The 20,605-nt window shown below is 41.9% G+C and overlaps 1 protein-coding gene and 1 long non-coding RNA gene across 2 annotated transcripts in view; one reads left to right on the top strand and one right to left on the bottom strand.

Annotated features, from left to right (window-relative positions):
- The window catches only part of LOC118422312 (androglobin-like), an 85,852-nt gene that overhangs the window by 30,279 nt on the left and 34,968 nt on the right, over positions 1 to 20,605 (top strand). Inside the window, exons 4-10 of the mRNA XM_035829831.1 lie at positions 14,477 to 14,630; positions 15,421 to 15,594; positions 17,788 to 18,006; positions 18,393 to 18,532; positions 18,970 to 19,059; positions 19,354 to 19,592; positions 20,136 to 20,276. Of these exons, the coding sequence (XP_035685724.1) occupies positions 14,477 to 14,630; positions 15,421 to 15,594; positions 17,788 to 18,006; positions 18,393 to 18,532; positions 18,970 to 19,059; positions 19,354 to 19,592; positions 20,136 to 20,276 (1,157 nt within the window). The remainder of the gene's footprint in view (positions 1 to 14,476; positions 14,631 to 15,420; positions 15,595 to 17,787; positions 18,007 to 18,392; positions 18,533 to 18,969; positions 19,060 to 19,353; positions 19,593 to 20,135; positions 20,277 to 20,605) is intronic.
- On the bottom strand, positions 101 to 3,207 carry LOC118422553. Its single transcript, XR_004831928.1, has 3 exons — positions 2,701 to 3,207; positions 1,396 to 1,527; positions 101 to 789 (listed from the first exon to the last, which is right to left on the bottom strand). It is a non-coding gene; the product is annotated as an uncharacterized LOC118422553 (long non-coding RNA).

Genomic DNA, 20,605 nt, shown 5'->3' with positions numbered 1-20,605 from the left:
TTCTTTCTACATTGGGTGGTGTGAAGACTTTAAGCAGTGTTGTGTAACAAGTTCTGTTTTTTGACAAATAAATAATAAAATGAAGACAATTTCACAGAATGACTTCAATTATTTATTGCCGTAATACAATCAAGTGCACTGTTTCAGTATACAAAATATACATACAGACTTGACCCACTTGCACAGGAATGTTAATTTTTGTGCTGCAACATTGTCAGTTTGTACTGTGTCAAGAAGGCTATTCCTGACAAAAGAAATCCATATTTCTCTGGCTACCTCAATGGGACAGTAATATTGAGCAAGTCACATTTTCCTGATATAGCATATATAATGTAAGCTATCAACACTAAATTGGCCCCTGTAGTTCCAAAAGAAGCCACTAGGGGATCAACACTTCACCAATTACTTATAAGATATACCAAATACACTATTTGAAAAGGATAGCCATATAGCATGTCCAGAAGTTAAGATATCAAACACGGAAGTTCTCCTGCAGTGCCGTAACAACTGCAATATGCATATGGGAATGGGAGCACATCACCAAAGTCCCACTGACTGTGCCAACTCTTAGTCAGTCTGGCATCCATACCCCTGAGAACATGCCGGTGCTGGATTATGGAGACTGTCCATATTGCTGCCCAGCTAGTGGCTCCCTCACTCCTGCATCAGCCACTTCCCATCCATCTCCAGTAGAGAGTGAAGACAGTGATGATGATGAAGAATTGGAGGCAGCCACCATTGAACAGAGCGGCTTGACACGAGAAAGGAAATACCAAGACACTCTTGCAGCTGTAAAAGACAAAATGTTAGTCAACATGAGGCCTGTTCCAGTTAGATTGGACTTTGAAGCGGACAACCATTAGGACAGAAATGCTATTAAAATCGATGCCTTGGTAAACCACTGGAAACTTATTGGTTACATGCCTGTTGAGATGATTCTGAAAGTTACAAAAGCAATGAAGAGAGAAGAAATTGGATCTGTTACATTACCATCTACACCCAAGTTTGAACTACACCCTGTACAGAATGGGTTTGGAGCTTCAATAGCAGTTGTGAAGAAAGGCAAGTGGGGAGCAGATGACAAAAACAATGTGTATAATAGTGATTTGTCTTCTCTGTAAATTATGACAGATACAACATGTTGTACCACAATTACTACTATATCACTAGTATATACTATAGACAATAGAGTTATGCAACTTCCTTTACTAAGGCTTTAGATATCACCGTCTTGAGTTTTCCATACGGTTTACCTTGTATATACAGTATTACAGTTGCAATATCTTACATTTTCCATAAAGTGTATTAGATACTACTGAAAGACTGCAATCACCACATATTTTTATCATTATTCTGTGGCATAATCTTTAAACATGTTACTGCTTCACAACTCACTGTCTTCATCACTGTAGTCCAAGTCATCAAGGCTGTCTGCAGTGGTTGATGGGGGTCAACTGACGAAGGTGTGATGCCTTCCCACTCCCATCTCTAAGGTGTGCTTTAGAATTCACCGCCCTCGTCGAACCACTGTATTGAGGGATAAGATTGAATCCATGACACAGAAATAATAGGCACACTTAAATTTTAATCATGATTAGTCCTGTGAAACGCTAGAGGCGAGTAGAACAGTTTTTACCGCAAGCTCAACCCCGGGATTCGAATCTGCGACCTATCACACTGGACCCGGGCAGCCAAACTCACAAAACCAAGTACGCAACTGATTATGCCAAAAGGCTCAAAGCCATTTTGCATGGTCGGTTGGCGGTACTTGAACAGTACTGTTACACCTGGATGACGTATGAATGGGTTGGCATTTTTGCAGGAAAATTTTACATTTACATTTACATTGCCAACCTTGTAACTGTAAAGGTTTCCAGCAAAAATGCCAGCCCATGCATACATCATCCAGGCCTAACTGATCATAAGATCAGGACATTACTGTAACGGTTTACTATTGTCCATATCATTACAAGCAGGAAAATTAGACTTGACTGATTTTAAGTATTGGCCCTGCTACAAATTAGCACGGCAGTGTACACACGACGCTGGATCTAAAACCAGGGCTCGAAATACTTTTTTCTGCATACCTGCACTGGTGCAGGTAACACTGAAAATTACCTGCACCAGACAAATTTAACCTGCACCATTCTGAATTTTGAAAGTATGGATCATACTAAAATTGTTCAGGAACCATTTTTTTATATATACTTAATAGTTGGTAACAGTCAATGCTGAGCTAATAACAATCAAATCCACCTACATCTCCAGGACATTTATGTATAAAACCTAGTATATGGACCAGTGCAATTTTAATATAGGTGCAGATAGACACCAGAAATACCTGAAAAAAACTCCAATTTTACCTGCACTAACATGCATATGTAGGTGGTATTTTGAGCCCTGAAACAGATTTGTAGCACAATTTTGTCGCCCCTCCCAGATTTTCAATCCAATCAAAATTGAAACATATGTTCTGATATTGAAATTCTACGTTGGTTTTGTTAAAAACGTCATGGTATTTGCGGTTCATGTCTCCTCCGCACAAAACAAGCTTTGCCCCCCTCCCCCCAACAACTTACATTCGCCCGATACGGCGACTGTTTGTAAGAAAATACGGAGAAAATAGTTTACCAAGGAGGTTGAGTTTACAAAGGATGCCAGAGACACAAAATTGTGCAAGGATAGATGGTAGAGACTCACCTTTGCCACACAACGTCTGGCCACTCCAAGCAGCTTTGGTGCGGGGAATTTTTGGTGACCTTGCGCTGGCACTTGTGTTGTTTGTCGGCAGCCCCGGGATTATCGCTGTCAATTTGAAGCTACCAGAGAAAATCGGCCGCACCGCAGGTTGGCAGACACAATATCAGCTTGTAAGCATTCCCATGTCAGGAATAGCGACTTATCGATACGGTACAAACTGACAAATTATTTGATATCCCTGTTTTCCGTGAGGCTGGTTCCGTCTACTGTGTTGCGCTAGACGTAGACTCAAGGTGCTGTATACTTCCGGTTCATTCTGCTTCCGGTTCAAGGTGCTTGTGATCTGGTTTCAAGTGGTTTTATTCCCAGGGTGCTTACTCGTGCATGATATCAGCAAGAGAATGATTGACTGAACCTGTTTGTCCGCTCGATGTACCTAGAAAGTGTCTGGTACAATGCTGAGTTAATCCGCTCTTTATGATATTCCCTCATTCCCGCTAAGGTTACTATGTCTCTATCCTTATCTGGAATTCCATATGTTTCATACACATTATCTGCCTCATAGAACATTAGCTGTCTTTATTATTTATATTATTATGCTTACAGGACGAAAAGCCGGGAGACACCGCTTTCCCATCCGTCTGAGGCGCCGACATAGTTTCGAATGAACTAGAACTTCCGGTCCAACGTATATATCTGGCGTAGACCGGAAACCGCAATGTATTGTGGGATAGGCCGGATGCCTCCTCTACGGTTGACCTTTGCCCCTCCTTAGCAACCCAACAGTAGCTAGCCCTGTCTCTTGGAGAAGTTGTCGACCTGCCGAACTTGTCAACAAGAAAAGTAGCCCAGAGAAAGTTTGTGCAAATGAGCCACTACTGAAAGATGGCTTCCAAAGGAAAGAAGAGGGACTCCGGCACACGTGTTGGCTCGGCTCTGGGCAAAGAGTAGGTATATCGGGTGACAGGGTTACATGCACCCCGTGTAAGGTTTGATGACAAACTGCTTTTCACAAAAGGCGCTCGCATATCAGGTTTAAAGCTGGGCTAAATGAAACAGAACGACATATTTCCAGTCTATAGAAGGCAAAACAGGCGTGTTAGTTACCTTTAAGCCCCGCCTTACTTCCCAAGCTGGGTTACCAGTAGCCAAATGCAAGAGTAATGCCCTTCTTTGGTGACCAAGAAAATTTAGTTTGTTGGTATGCAAGTTGTCACTTGCCCCCCTCCCCACATTTTGTGGGGCAGCCCAAATCTTTTGAACACCCAATATCAAGGCTGATTAGAACTAGGCTTTAGAATCCAATAGTGACACTGTCAAGGTTAAAAAGTCCTTAGTCTTAGATCAGTCTTCTTATTTCATGAGAAGCTATATAGATACAGATAAAATATGTGCAAAAGTTAGGTGTGACGGGTCCTTCTGTGTAATATAACCAGCTGCTGCCGCACCACGTGCCTGCAAAACTGGTGTGTTATGCTGAATGGTGGTTATGCCGGCTATACAGATACAGATGCAGTAGATGAGACATCAGTATCTAGTGTGCCTACTTGATGATGTTTTATGTAAGACTTGAGACATAATATGTCACAGCTGCTTTTCAGTATAGCAAGTAAACTACTGTGACTTAGTTTTGGTTAAGGATTTCTGTAAATGTTGTTAAGCTTTAGTGCAGTAGTGACCCAAAGCTGTCAGTGGCCCAAATGACAATGACATACATTTGCCCTATATGTGCTTGGTGCACGTGTTTCCATGCGGGCGCGCGTGCATGTGTATGCCTCTGTGTGTGTGTGTGTGCACGTGTGTGTTTGTGTGCGCATGCATGTGTGCGTGTAGAATTGTTTCCACAGCTGTGCCAGGGACTGTGGCAGTCGTACAGTGCCCTCCGCAAAATTAACTCTGGCGACTCTTGAAGGGCGTATTTTACTCCAAGAAAAGTTAGTTAAAAAGAAAACAGTTGTACAAATGTTCAAGAACAATACAATATTCATCATGTTCGGGGGTTGTTTGGCTGTATCGACTTAGATGTCTTCGCTTGTTTTCCTATTGTCTGTATTTGTCTGTAGGACCATGTCCACTTTTTCTCTCCAAGAGTTGCTGTCTTCTGTTTGCTACAGTTACAGATAGACAGTGCAGTACAGTCCCTGTACCTCTACTGATAGAATCCTTACATTTGATCTCCTGGGTCCAACTAGTTGATGACTGTGTGACCCTGGTTCAATCCTGCAGCTGGGAAGGGCATCTTCAGTAGTCTTGTTTTGGGCTGCACCCGTTTTTCAGAAGGGACATAAAATGTTGATCCCATATTCAAGGAGGTGCCTCAAGCATTTTAAAGGGAAAGGACTAGCAACCCCTCTCTACGCACCTGTTGCTAAAACAGCAAGGGAACTTACTGCTCTACATGTATGTTCCACTAGGCACAACAAAGGCTCAAATGAATGAAAGAATGCACCAATATAATCATGTTCCAGGTTTGCGAGGAAGTCGTCAGCAGGCCTTTAACCATAAAGCCTTTGCACTTGACGGCGCGTACAATGCGCTCTCACTGCAACCTAACTTTGATTTCATACAGCCTGAGGGTATATCATACAGCATGTAAAAGTGTGACTGAGAGGACAACAAAACACACAAAGTGTACCAAAAAATTGTTACTTTTCTATACAATTCGTTGAGTGATCTGTCAAATTTTAGGTAACAGAGAGAGCACGGCGAGAGCGCCGTCCTAGTGGAAAGGGGGTATTACCAGTATGAATTGGATACCAACTACTTGTAAACTATGTTGATGCTGTGTACTACTACAAAAGCCAGTTGACCAATGAAGAACGACCTGCCACAAACCTTACATAATGGGCCTTTTTAGCAAATGCCCAACCCACCATACTAGTAAGTGTTTTGTTTTGGTACGTCATGTTTCCTAGCAGGGATCGAGCTCAGGTGGTGGTAAGGTCAAGGGCCAAGTTCAGAGCAATGAACAGGGAACATAATTAATGTACACTTTTGACATATACCAAACCGTCACATCCATCTGTTTTTATCCCGATACAGAAAGATTTGAAGACAAGATTTTGTTTCTTGGTTGTTCACGCTTCCTCTTGATTATTTTCAAGACATATTATACCACTTAATCCTTGAGTCCTTTCCTGTTGTTGTTGCTCTCTCTGAAGGGCACCCAAAACATTTTCTATTAAACAGTGGGGTTTTCACAGTATCAGGTCCTCTGTTTATGTCACCGAGTGAAACGTATGCAGAAGGTTCTCTGATTTCAACGGAACAGTCACAGCATCTGCCCAGTTTGTGGTCAGGCAGTTGGAAAGAGAACTTCAGGTTTTGGTACACGTCGTGTTGGCCTGGAGTCGAGCCTTGTTAGCTTTATTCCACTTCCAACGGTCACTAATTGTAACCACGGTGTCTGAACCTTCGATACTGAGAGGGTAGCAGCCGTCGAGGCAAAGAGAAAGGCAAGGATGGCTCGTCAAAATAGGACTGCAAACCAGTAGACTTGCCATACTCGACTAGGAGTGGCTATCTATCAATTATAACACGTGTAAGACAAATCTTTTACTCTAAGACGTTTCAAAAGCATCCAAGATGTTGAAGAAGGGTTTTGCGGCAGTGGTGAGTGCTCTGAGCTCCCCGATGGGGAAGCCTCCTGGCAGCGCCGAAGTGTCGATCAGGGAAGAGTGAGTATTCTTAATGTCATCTATGGTACAGAAAAGGGCTGTCTCTAGCTTAAACTTTTTTTCCGTCTCACTCTGATTGTTTGGGAGCTCATGTTGTTGATTTTCCTGGTTAGATAACTCAATTTAAGTACAGTTTCAACAGTTTCATGAAACGTCATTTTTGGGACAGATGGGGTAAAATTATTTTCTGTCCCAACAAGCAAATTTCCATCCTGTCAGTAAAGGACAGGTACTGGAGACAGCACTTGTATGGAAGTTAAGTTTTGTTCAGAACCCTCTCAAGCATCTAACTCTTGGTGTTTCCAAGTTCACTGACGTTCAGATGTCAACTACTGTTAAACCGGAAAGTGAGTGAGTGTGTGAGTCAGTTTTCCATATAAACCTGGAGACAACTCTCGATCTTTATCATTTATGTCTACCTTGTCCTCCTAATGACCTGGAAGTCAAGGGACTAGGTACATGTTTGGTAGGTAGGTTCAAGGGTCTGCAGCACCTGTTTGTTCTAGAACTGTTTACATACCTTCAAACAAAGTATGGTTGGCAATAGTTGATGGTGAATTCATGAGAAAGTTTGGTGTGAAAGTTTGTCTAATAGTATTTTGTTACAAAGTAGCTTGGGCTAAAGATGGGCATCACTTAATAGCCATTTAGTCTAACTACATTTGGGCCAATTTTAAGCAGGAGCAGTATGCTTGTCTTTAACTATATCTGTCTGCACTAAAATGGAAACCTAGATTGCTCTAGAACTATGGATTGTTAAGTATCTATTTGATGTCTCAACATTCACACACTGAGTTTCCTTGCCAAGAAGGTTATGATTACCAGACTGTGTGTGTGTGTGTCTGTCTGTAGACAGTATATCTTGATAAGTCGTAGATGGATCTTGATGATATTTGGTATGTTGGTAGGGGTTGTCAAAAGGGGGAAGGATCTAAGAGTTTAGGCCTAAGTATACAGAGCTGGCATCACTGAACTGAACTGAACTGAAATTATTGTACTGAATTGGAAAACAACCAGGACATGATGTGTCGCCAGGCGCTTTGTCTATCTAATTATGAAGAAGAAGAACTTTAAAACTGAGTCTTATAGGGAAATCTGTACCTTTGTCTGTGCATACAGTTTTAGGGAATGAATGTTGTCATATTCAGGATTTCCTCCTAGCCCTATTGTACATTGTACATTACACTGCCTTATTTATTATTGAAACGTAGAATTTGAATAATAGAAAATATTTTTTCATAAGTAATATATAATGTAATGTATAGATATATTAGTCATGAGTCTCTCAACACAACACAACACAACACAATATTAACCTTACCTTTAAAAGTGCCATTTGGAAATTGTCCACATTAAGTCCACATTAAAGGTCTTAACATGAGATTTGCTCTGGACAGCTTTAAATTTGATTCTAAGGTATTGTTCAAGTACATGGTACCTAGCCTGGCGACCATCTGATTCAATACAGATCATCACTTTGCTAGATGTTTCTGGGAGGGTCAAGTATACCCTTGATGTTTTTTAGACACGTCAGCAACTGGTGGATAAGATTTGGCAAGGAGTAGTAGTACAAGAAGAAGTGTAGGAGCAGTGGTAGTAAATTGGAATGCATTGGTACCCAGACTATCAAGTGCCCACTAGTTAGGCTCAAATCAGTTTATGTCCCGCGGTGATTGGTCTTCGATTGTTCATCATTCAGGAGGAACAGAAACAGTTGCAACGGGACTCTGGAACGGTGAACCAATCCCGGCTATCACCACGGATACCTCGGAACACTATCCCTGCCCAATTGTTTAGGGTATGCCTGTATTGTTTATCGCCGATGACCCCTACCTGTGGTAGGAACATTTTGACGGCTCGTTCTTGCTTGAGTGAAGTAAACCACCAGGCATAGTTTATACAAGTGAGGGGATGAGTGCGTCAAGGTTGGTTAGAGCCATTTTTCTTTATTTCTTGTGGGGGGGTTGAGATCTGTTTACTTCATAACTTGTGTACAACTGTTACAGTACTGTGTGTGGACTGGAGGTTCGTTAAACAGGGATGGCAGTTAGGTTTTATGAGGGGTAGGTGGTAAAATGGCTACATTCTAAGACTTCTCGTTAGTTAAGACTGTCTTAAAGAAGTTGTTAACTTGTTCTTGTCGTTAAACTGTCTTTGGGGTTCCTTATTGATTTCTTACCATATTTGTTTTCACTTTTCTTGCTATGTTTGTGACTTAAGTTGGGCTGAGATTAAGACGGTAGTATTGACGACATGCGGGTATTGCAGACGTTGTTTACTCACGGTATTGCTGTGTAAACATCGCCGTGGCGACCAGTGTAATCGCAGGGGTCAGATGTCGGGTTGTGTGTGTTCAGGGAGAAAATTGTCACTGCAGTCGTGACAAACATTAGATATAGAAAAATAGTGACATTTTAAGACTCGTAAGATACCTTAGCAAGATTTTAGTGTTTAACTAAAAGTTAATGTACAAGTACGGGTTATATGTGAGTTAAACTTTTTAGTAGTTGCTTTCTCAAAGTGTCAAATACTTACTACTTATTTCTAGATCTGGGTGAGGACTTTACGCTGGCCAGTTTTGAAACTAGTTGTCATAGCAATTTTCTTTTTCTGAGCTGAGGTTTCGTAGTCTATGTTGCCTAGGGCTGTAACTGGTCCTTTTGATAGCCAGCAATGTTTGACAGGCTGCTATAAACACAATTTGATCAGGCTAGAGGTTTAGTAATTAAGATAATGAAGACCCCTACATTATTGTATGCGTGTTTGAAGTACGGTAAGATAAAAGTATGTCAACTCACCTCTTAGTACACAAAGATATTTCTGTAGCTGCTACGGCCATCTCTTCTTATTATAGCAAAACAGCTCTTCTAGGAGGACAGTTGCATTGGAGGATCCCTTCAGCTTGCCTCCATGTAGCCTGCAAAAGTCTTGGCTGCCATCTAGAGAAAAGAGAAGAAAAAAAAGAGTTGTACAACTCAAATTTCCTGTTTAAGTACTACCCTTATAGCAAAGTCATTTTCAGTATTCCATCTTGCAGTGGTGATCTGTGTAACTGCATGGTCATCATAGGCTACTGTGCAATTTTGATCTCATAGACTTCTAAAGCAGGCTGTTACAGAACCAATCACCAACATGGATCTAAGACAGCTTTTTCTGTACCAAGACAGTGGAAGTTTGTAGAATATATGCAAGACAGTCCTAAGAGTAAGACTGCCTTCTGTTTGTGATCAAATAACCAGGCGCTAAGGCAAACTTCTTTACCTGTACTTAACTTTATCCTCTTCGTCCCTGGTGAGACATAAGGCCATGACTTCTTTCTTCCATCTGGGTCTGCCAGCCACAGTCTGTGCCGACCGCCAGGAGAGTCCCATAGACGCCAAGTCGTCTGACACTGTTCTTCTACATGTGGTTTTTGGTCTAAATCCTCTTTTCCTTTCCCGATCAGGTCTCCAGTCTGTAAGGGAGATGCCGTCTGTTGTATTCGTGATTTTCTTACCACATGTATTATGAAGAACTTTAAGCATATCCCTAAGACCCAAAAGGTACAGTAAGTGACTTACTGTTGGGTACCTTTTGGGTCTTAGGGCCATGCTGCCTGCTATATTGGATGGTGATTTGGTACTATTATGAAGAACTTACTGTACCTTATATAGCGTTTGAGTTACAGTAATCAACCAGCTTGTGCATTAGCATTCTCTGAGCTTAAGATCTTTCCAATCCATTAAAAGTTGTCCCTCTAATTGGTGGTTTTGATTGGCCAGTTTGCTTTGCCTGTCTTAAGTTTTTGTTGTTTCTGCCGTTGTCATGGCAACCATGCTTTGCCTAATCTTCGGCTTTGCAGAATTAGAAAAAAATCAATTTAGCCACATCGCGCAAAATTAGCCTTTAGTTGTAGCAGGTGATAACAATAGAGGAATAGTACTAGGAACTGTTTTGGCTTACTTTATAATGGAGTTACCGGTTATATGTAGTGGAGTGGAAAATGATTGAGTCCATTATGTTGTTTGGTTTAGAAATCTGTTTCAATTAGTGCCAAAGCTGTTTCTGTATTGAATAACAGGTAAACTGCACCACACACTGTCAGTATAACACCTCTGGTCTGTCAATTCTGTACTTTGGAGGGTTGGTTAAGTACAGCGAAGCTGAGTGAGTGATTGATTGGCTTGAACCATCACATGCGGCTACTCCAACTTTTTTTTAAAAGTGTGGTGGGCTTCGTAACGTGCAAAGGTGTTGCCATGAAGCTAGGTTGAAACTGGAGACTTCCAGCTTAAGATCTCAGCCAAGGAACTACCAGAAGAGATTTTCAAAGTTTGGACCACCAACAGCTATACCGGGATCTGAACCCACGACCATCTGATCCAGTGCCAGGATCACCTACGGCTTAGCATCAGTACTCTGAAGCTAAGGACTGTAACAGTAACAGCTACTGAGTTTCTCAGAGGTGAATCCAAGGGTTCAGACCACCAACAGCTACATGTAGATATAGGCCATGATTTGAACCAACAACTTTCTGATCCAGCGACAGAATCACTTACAACTTGGCCTCGATGCTTTGAAGGACTACAGTATCTATTAAGCTACTGGGAAGCTCAAACCACTAGTAACACCTAGGAGGTTTAGCTGTAGGCTGGGATTCGAACCAACAACCCTGTGGTCCAAAGACAGGATGAAGACATAGCCCCTCTGAAGAAGTGTAACACAACCAGTTACAGTGAGTTTCTATGAGGAGAAGGAAGGCTCAGAACACTAACAGTTAGGCTGGGATTTGAACCCAAGACCTTCTGGTTCAGAGGTAGGATTAAGCTGTTAGACAAAACACGGGACCGACAGCTAATGAAATTACCCTAAAAGGACTTCAGCACAACAACAGAGAAGCTGGGATTTGAACTCAGAACCTTGTGCCGAAGTTGTGGTCTTGAGAAACAGGACTCGAGTCTGTCGCTTGGGGAGGAATTAGTTTTTTTGACACCATGGCTGGAAGATGGAGGCAGCTCCAGATGACCACCTCTGGAGGACCAACACAACCCAAAAGTCCAGCTAGCTCATCAACTCCTAAATTGTTCGGTGGGTTCACTGGACCAGCTCTACCCAGAAGTCCCGCAAGTTCAACTCCTAAATCGTTTGGCGGGAGCTCGAGATTAACCTCGTTCAGAGCTTTGCAAATGTAAGGACACGTCTTTTCTTGGTTTGTTCTATTCTAGAAGAGGGTTGGGTTGGAGCTTGGGATGTCATTGTATCACCTGGCAAGCTAGTTAGAAGTTGAACATTTTCATGTTGTAGATTCGGTTATCGCCTGACAGTTTCTTAAATTCTAAGTGTGACCCTAACATAGGGACGTTAGAATGTAGGGGTGTTAGAACATAAGGCTGCCACTGTAAATTCTCAATACAAAGTATAGTACAGACCTTATTATAAGAAGTCTAGTAGACAAGCTTTCAGCAAGTTACTGACAGAGCTAACTGGATGTAAAAATCGTTAAATTGTCCTAACTGTGCATAAGTCAAGAGGCAGCTTTCTATTTCACGCCCTGGCCTTTATCTTCCATTGTAAGTAGTTCCCAGTACCCACCTAGTGTCTTGCCTTCCACTCTCCCCATTGGTTTCTGTCCTGAAACAACCAGAAAACCTCCTCTCACCAAGTGCAAAATTGAGGATAAAGTTGTAGATTTAGAATTTTACACTGAAGGGTTTATAACATGATAAAAGGAAATACTGGTACTGGTTACGTAGTTCTCATGCAGAAAGATATCCAGACAACCTACCTTTCTTGGTAGCGTGCCGGGATTTGAACCCTTCACCTTCTAGATCTGTAGCAGGGTCACTAATCACTGTACTACGCAGGACACACTTCAGCAAATGATACAGACTTCTTCATTACGCAGACAACAATTTTGTGACAAACATTCATCTATTATGCAAAAGCCAATCACATTTTCGATCCGCAGACAAATCTAGCAGATATAAAGATTTCATTGTAACCAGAATTGATATGACAGGTGGCCTTTAGACCTTTGTTGTGTAACTATTGTGGACATTCTGCATTTTTAATGCAGACAAAATTCTGTATGCTGCTGGCTTAGAATCTCTTTTTAAAAAAGCTGTCAGTTTACCTGATAGTATTAGCTTTGCTTCATAAAGCCCCCTGTATGATGGAGAATCCCAGCACAAGACGAGGCAGTCGCTCACGGCAACGGTCGCTGTCTCGTGGTCGTCTCTCGCGCGTAAGTTCGCCGGACCCGCACGCGTCCCCAGTCCTCGGAAATCCTGATGACTCTGAGTTCAGGATGTTTCTGAAGAGCGCGAAAGACGCGGAGGTGTATTACGATAAGCTGGAGGTCTACCACACGGACCCTAACAGGTGGATACCTTTATCTTAAAGACGTTCTAGCAGTTTAAGACAAGGATCGTCCTGTCCTTATGGGCTCAGGCTTCAACTATTAGGTTGTGCTTTCATTGTTTAGTGGTCACGTTTCTTGCTTGTGGTACATTAATGGCAAAGTAGCATTTGTTGAAACATTGTGACTTAATTTCCTCCACAAACATAGCTTTCTAAGCCCTCACGCACCCTTTCCTGGGTGGAAGTCTCCAGTAAGGGACTAAGAACGTTGAACAAGAGAAAGGAGCACTTTGCTGTAAAAACATTACGGTGCAGAAGAAAAACAGAGTCATTGTGGGTTCTGCAGGGAAATCTGTGCATTGTGGAGCGCGGCATGACCGCCTCTTGTTATAGCCATGGGTTAGCCTCTGTGTCAACAAGGATTCTGTTAGTCTTATCGCCACGCCACCCGAGAAACAATGTTTGGACGGAAAGCTCTTAGAGACTGGTTCTAGTTCACCTGCATTTTAGAGTTGCTGGGTAGCACCAGAGCACCCGGCCATTTTGCAGTCTCTATCGTACTTGCTTGTAGTCCTCTGTGGCATAAGTTGTCTTCATTATTTACTACAAAATGTTCTTCAAGGGAGGATATGAGGTCCAAGAGAAGTTTGGAGCAAGGAGTGCTTCCTTTCTAGCTGTACATCATTAGTGACACTTTTGTGTTCGTTGTCTGAAATCCAAGATTTTGATGGAATCTCCCTGTTGAATTTGAATGTGCTGATGGTCTGACAACGCAAGTAGATAATACTGGAAGGCTTCTAAGGACTTGTTTCTTCGTAACAGCAGATTGGAAGTTCGAGAATGGCCAGTTCATTTCTTAGCGCTCCCTCAGAGAAGGCCCCAAGGCGCGTGTCCTGGGCGCCCGCAACAGAGCAGCACTTTCTGGACGCCGGTCACCCGATGGTCAAACCGAAATCGGTGCCCCTGCGGAGGGCTTCTGTTATGCCGACTTCGTTCACGCCGCTCGCGCCTCTGCCAACGTTTCAAAGGGAAAGGTAGCAACTGTCGATATGTGTCAGCGGCACTTTTTCACAATGTCTATGTTTTGATCTACATTATTATGTCTTAACAGGAATGGATGTTCACAATTTTGGGGTTTTAGGTTAAGCTCCTGACTGATATAGAAAGAGCTCTTTCTGGTTATACATCGATGAAGGTTTTGGACATCCAGGTTGTAAGATCCACATTACAAACCTTCCTCAACTAACTGGATAGATTTTGTAAATCCACTATTTTCAGTCTCCGAAGATAGCCAAAAGATAGCAGCGGGTGCTGAATTGCCTGATCAGTTAGAAAATCTTATTAGTTGCTTGTCAAGTGAACTTTCTATTGTTTTTCTTTTTTTATGTTAAAAGGGTCACAAAAACTGTACCGATCTTCCATGGAACCAAAGACTGCAATAATTTCTATCTATACCTCGAACATTCCGTACGGTTGTTCTGCTGTCTTTGGGCTTCCATGGAATTATTCAAACGCGCTTAGCGCGCACCAATTGCACCGTTGTCAAAAATTTGAATTCTAGACTTGCTGTTGGAATTGCTGTTGTTTTCATTTTTTGTTTGAGGACACCATTTCTTTGGCAAATAGATTAAAAACTCCGCTGTCAGGCAATCCTACCTGCTGTAAGGCTGTCACCTCGCATGATGTGGAATACACCCTGTTGTAACCTATATTTACTAGTCCTGATGATATTAAAATGTTGTAACATCTGTGTTCCACAGAGCTGCGTCGGTGGCCGGCAGCGTGCTCGGTTCCGACACGAAGAGGGGGAAACTGCCGCTGTGGCCAGAGTGGAACGACAATGATGTCAACTCGGAGAAATGGGACGCATCGCACAAGGGCAAGGACAAGGAGAAGGGCAAGAGCCCAAGTTTGGTAAGTACTGTCTTATTTCTGTTCTTAAGTCTTACTTTTTCAATGCTTTTAAGTTCACAATGATTTGATTTCCCCGTGGAGTATTTGAGTGGTTTTAAGTTCGCTATACATGTAGTCGTGTAGTTGCATACTACATAGTAGCGGAAACGCTGGTGGCTTTAAGTTTGCTGTGAATTGTATGCAACAAAAATTGCAAACAAAAAAACATTGCACAAAATCAGAAAATTACAGTTATTATATTTTCTTGACTTTCCTTTCTAAATGGTTATGATAAGTCTTAGCAAACTCAGTTTGCATGGCTTGCTTGATTAATTATAAGAGTTCCAACTTTCCATGGCTTATCAAGGAAAGAGGAAAGCGTAGCCCCGTACAGGTAAGTCAACATCTTAACAATCTCCTTTACTTCATGCACCTTGAAGCCTTGCAAAGAATCTTTTTCTGATTCAAATTAAGACATTCTGTGAAAAGTATTTATAGTCTTACAATTTTTAAAATCTCCATCATCTACGTAAGCTTCCTTTGAATTACAATTTTAGAGGTCTCATCTCATCTATCCCTTAGTCTAACTATTTGACCGTTAGGGAACCACAGATGATCTGGCAATCAGTTTTCTCCACCCTTCTTGGTTTTCTGTTTCTCTTAATATTTACTTGATAGTGTCATGTCTGTCTATTCTCTGATATTTATATATCCTTCCATCTATTCCATTGCCTACCTCTCCTTCCTCCACAGACAACAGACTAGTAAGTATCACCTTTCTCCTGATCTTGACATCTTTTTTTTTTTACAGCATTTCTTTGAGGACCCCGAAGGAAAAGTGGACCTGCCCATTTCCTTACGGGACAGAGTGAAGGAGTGGAAGAGACCATTTGAGCTGGTGGGGGAGGGCAAGTCTGCAACTGTGGTAGAAAAAGAAGATGGCTTTGACCTGGTGGCAAACAGTGCGCATCTACACGACAGTGAGGTGAGTTACAAATTGTATGGCATAATCTTAGTTTTTATATTTCAGCCATACCATAGGTATGGTGAAATATATTGTATTCGTAATGTTTCTTTCTTTCTTCTTTCTTTCTTTCTCCTGTCAAATCTTCAGAACACGGTATCTCCCTTGTTCCTCAACCGAATGACTTGAAATTTGGCACAAGGGTAGAGTGGGCCAATACCCTCGGACGTTTTTTTCATTTTTTCCATATCTGTCTCTTAAATGATTTTATTAAGGTTTTTTGGTCATCTTAAGACCAAAACTGTATATTTGGGCCCGCTGTACCCTGGTATTATAACCGAATGAGCTGAAATTTGGTACAGATGTGCCTTGATAAGTCCCCCATATAGATTCAATATCAGTTTTGGTGTACAGTATAACAAAATACCTATTTTTGCGATTTTTTTGGTCATTTTTTTACCAAAAAAGGACACTTTTGGCTCCTGTACCTTGGTTTTAGAACCGGATGACCTGAAATTTAGTATAGGAGTGCCCTAGACATATGCGCACATGGATCCAATAACACTTGAGGCATACGGTACAACAAAATGCTTAATTTTGCGATTATTTGGCCATTTTATGACCGAAAAGTACACTTTTGGCTCTTGTGCTCTGGTTTTAAAACCAAATGACCTAAATTTTGGTAAAAGGGTGCACTAGATATTCATTCAAATGACACATGTATAATTTTTGTCATAGACTACGTCAAAATGATATATTTGGGGATTTTTTTGTCATTTTCTAATAGCCAGAGGGGTCAATGACCTTAAGGTCGTTGACCCCCAGCTGCAGATTGCACCTACTGGCATATATGTCTGTTTAATCTAATTAGATAGGTAACCAATCACTTAGCCTAAATCTATATCCTAAAGAGGGGGGGGTGGCAGCCAATCAGCGAGCCCGGTATTATCTGGAAGAGTCCATTCTTACACGGAGGGGTTCATTTTTTTTTAAAAATTCATCATTGGACTGGTGAAGTCTTTTAGTGGATGCATTTTTGGACAGGTCTATTTTGCAATTTTACAGAATGTGTGCTGGAAGAGTCTATTCTCGCACGGAGGGGGGATTTTTCAAAATTCATATTTTGGACTTTGGTGACTTCTAGTTTGTCAAACTCAAAGTCTTTCAGTCGGGTTATTTTTGGACTGGTCTAATTTGCAATTTTACATGGGTGTTCTGGAAGAGTCCATTCTTGCATAGAGGGGGCTTTTTTTTAAATCCATTTTTTGGACTTCAGTGATTATGTCAAAGTCCTATTTTAGCGGATGTATTTTTGGACTGCTCTACTTTACATGGAAGAGTCCATTTTATGCACACGGAAGGGGGATTTTTTCAAATTCAGTTTTGAACGGGTGATGATTCAAAATTCAATTTTAGTGGAAGTGTTTTTAGACTGGTCTATTATACCTTTTTATGGACTGGGACCTTTTTTGCTAAATTCAATTTTGGATTTGGTTTCTTATTCAAAAGGCCAAGGTTTCAGTGGGAGTATTTCTGGACTGGTCTATTGTGCAAATTCACATAGGGTGCACTGGAGTCCATTCTTGAACGGGGGAATTTTGTAAGACTCATTTTTGGGTTAAACCGTCATTAGTAAAAGTGATTTTTCAAATGGGTGATTTTGAAATAGCCTATTGTTGCATGGGGAGGGAGATGGCTGAAATATGCTGTATTTGCTCTCAAGCAAATGTCGGCCTTTCTAGTTACTTATAAGTTTATGATTTAGAACAAGCTACGTAAGGAATTATTGAAAAATTTTGCTTGTAGATGTGTGATGGGTTCTGGAAAGTTCCTTACCATTTCAGGGATGTTTTTATGTGTCGCTGTAAGGTCAATTCTATGTGTCAATCCTCATAGGTAGGGTACAAAAAAAGTTGTTCACTCTCCGAAGATTTTACATATCTTAGAGAGATAATGATATGGTTATACCAGATGTATAAAACAGTTATTGATGATATAGATTAAAGAGGGAATTATGCACTTTTCTATGATATCTAAAACTAAAGAACTATTTTCCTTTGGAATTTTGAAAATGGCTTTCCAGACTTGGGCGACCTCAGGCTTAGGATAAAGCATGATGCTTTACAGTAGCTAGCGGTACTATGGCTTTGATACTTAGCATATTAACCAATCTGGATCACTGAATCCTCCTAACAATTTCCTGTTGAACTGCAGCTGATGCGATGGGTGATCAGCCAGATCATGGCCCTGTGGAAAATGACAGAGAACACGAACAAGCCGACGGACGCAGGCAGCCGAGCGGACGCTACCGTCCCCGACGGTCGCTCGTGGCGACCCTGGGACCACATCTACTCCCTCTGCAAGGCTGGGAAGGGACCACACCAGCCGCTGTACAACGCACATGGCAAATATGTCATCAAGCTCTACTGGATGGTGAGTTCTCAGTATATTTCTATTATATCTGATGATTCTTAGGTGAATTAGGCTTTGTTGAAACTTTTGCATCTTGATTAGAGATCTCGAGAAAATGCCATCCAGAAATCAAGTTGTGGTTGTCTGACTAAGAATGGAAAATACTCTCAGACTGCCGTACCAATTGGGGAAATTTGTTACAATAAAACTTTCTCTCTTTCGGTATACAACATTATAAAAAAAATTTTCAGACACAAAGATATGAATCTTTAGCATAACTGAGGACCCACTTTCTCAGAATACAGGGAACATTCTATTATTCTATGTGAATCCAACTTGTTCCCTGTACCTAGAGAAGCTTTTTTCTGGTACCTACAACTCTTCTGACAACTTATTCTGATCCCCAGGGCTGTTGGCGTAAGCTGATTGTTGATGACACATTACCGTTTGATGCGGAGGGGAACCTACTGCTGCCATCCACCACTATCCTGGGGGAGCTGTGGCCTATGCTGCTTACCAAGGCTATCATCAAAATAGTCTCACTCGAGTAAGTATAGTAGGACTCTTTGATTTTAGCTACAATATCAACCTAGTAAAGGCTATTATTAACTTAAAGATAGTCTGAGTCCACCACTTTTCTGGGAGAGCTGTGGCCAATGCTGCTCACTAAGGCTATCATTGTCTCACTCGAGTAAGTATAGAGTTAAACTGTGGTCCAGACACAGACCTGTCTCCAGCTTTGTTTGGAAGCCTTGTTGTTAATTTTCGTATCTGTCATTGATAGTCTTAGCTTACAAGCAAATACATTTTCCTCAATTTAATGTTTTCAAGAAAACCGTTTTTTGATGTTCCGGTTTTAACCGGACTTGAACCAAAACCTGCAAGTCCAATTCCAGTTTGGCATACCAGTACGCACCACTTTAGAAGACCGTCAAAACTTCCTTGAATAAAGGGTTTAGAACAGTGTTTTCCTGTGTTTTGCAGCTACAACGGAGGCCTTCAGTCCTGTGAGTTTGGTGAGGCCAGCATCATCCACTGTCTGACGGGCTGGCTGCCGGAGACCATCCCACTACAGTAAGATTGCCTCAGAGTCTGTTCTATGTTTTAACACTTGTTCATTGAGGATGTAGTATAACAAAGACGTTTATGAGGCTCTGTCCAGAAAGGAAGTAAGAGAGGCAGGCAACGAAAAAGATGTGAGAATAATATCACGCAGTGGACACTAAATGAAACACTAAGACGTACAGAAAGCAAAGAAGGGTGGAGAAAAGTGGTTGCCAACAGTGAAATAATTGGACTGATGGATATGCCAGATAAGATAAGAATAGATAAAGGAAGAGAAAAAGTAAGTCACTCCTCCCTCCCCAGATACGGGCACCAGGACAAGGTGTGGCTGTTGCTGAAAGACGTTCTCCCAGAATTCACGCTCCCGGAGCCACCGCCCCCCGCAGAGCCGGTCGGGCAGCAGCAAGACCCCGGCACCAGCGCTGCTTCCGTTGACACCGCCATAGCGCCCAGCCGGAAAGAGACACGTCAGGAATCAGAAGCTCTGTCGAGGGTGGACAGTGTGAGGAAGGAGGATCCAAAGAGCGGCCAGACCAGCAAAGGTTTGTTTGTTTGTTTATTTATTTATTTATTTACAAGCACCGTGGAGACCGCAATTGTGCCCAGGCGGAAAGAGACATGCCATGAGTCATAAGCGCTGTCGAGGGTGGACAGTGTGAGGAAAGAGTATCCTAAAAGCTGACAAACTAGCAAAGGTTTGGATGGGGGATAGTGGGAATATGTTCTGCCTTTCTTGTTCATGATTGTTTTGACAACTTGTAAATAGGTTACAAATAAAGCTCCTCAGAGTATGACACATTGTGACTATTGTTCATAGACAAGGAATGGTGTTTTTGTGTTTGGATGGTGTTCAGCACCAAGGACAGGTGTGTTTGCCTGTGTGTGGATGGTGTTCAGCACCATGGACAGGTGTGTTTGTGTATAGATGGTGTTCAGAACCAAGGACAGGTGTGTCTGTGTCTGTGCGCGCATCTCAAACTAATGTGTCATGCCAAAAGACAGTTTTAATGGTTGATTGATAGACAATTACAATATGGCCTTTTATATGTGATCCGCATTCACTAACCAGCAAACTCTCCTTACAGCTGAGAAAGCAGAGAAGGGAGGAAAAGAGCCAAAGGAGGACAAGAAAAAGAAAGAAGGTGAAGGGAAGGATCGGGAGAAAAGTAAGTCAGCGGGTCGATCGCATTCCGCTGTTCACTCCGCCAAAGCCACTGATGCGGACAGTAAGTCGTCGTTTTTCTCTCCGTCGACAGGCCCCTGCGTACGCAACTCCGACACATTACAGGGATAGGCTAAGTGGACTGTAGATACTGGTTAAGGTCCCATAGAGGAGTGTTGCTTTCAAAAATTCCATTATTTTATCATTACAAAAATTCTAAAATTTGATCACACATTACCATCCCAAAGAACCATGACTGTGTTATCCAGCAATTGAATATTGCAGAAGACACAATTATTTTGACTTTTTGCAACCAGCAAAATATTGGCCGCAGTTGAGTCCCACTTTAATGTACAGCTTTTGAAGAAAAGTCAACTTGTCTGAGTCATGGAC

The sequence above is a fragment of the Branchiostoma floridae genome, chromosome 9, assembly GCF_000003815.2.
Source record: "Branchiostoma floridae strain S238N-H82 chromosome 9, Bfl_VNyyK, whole genome shotgun sequence".
Classification (NCBI taxonomy): Eukaryota; Metazoa; Chordata; class Leptocardii; order Amphioxiformes; family Branchiostomatidae; genus Branchiostoma; species Branchiostoma floridae.
Note: the sequence above shows the minus strand (reverse complement) of the source record. Positions and strands in the feature narration are given on the sequence as shown.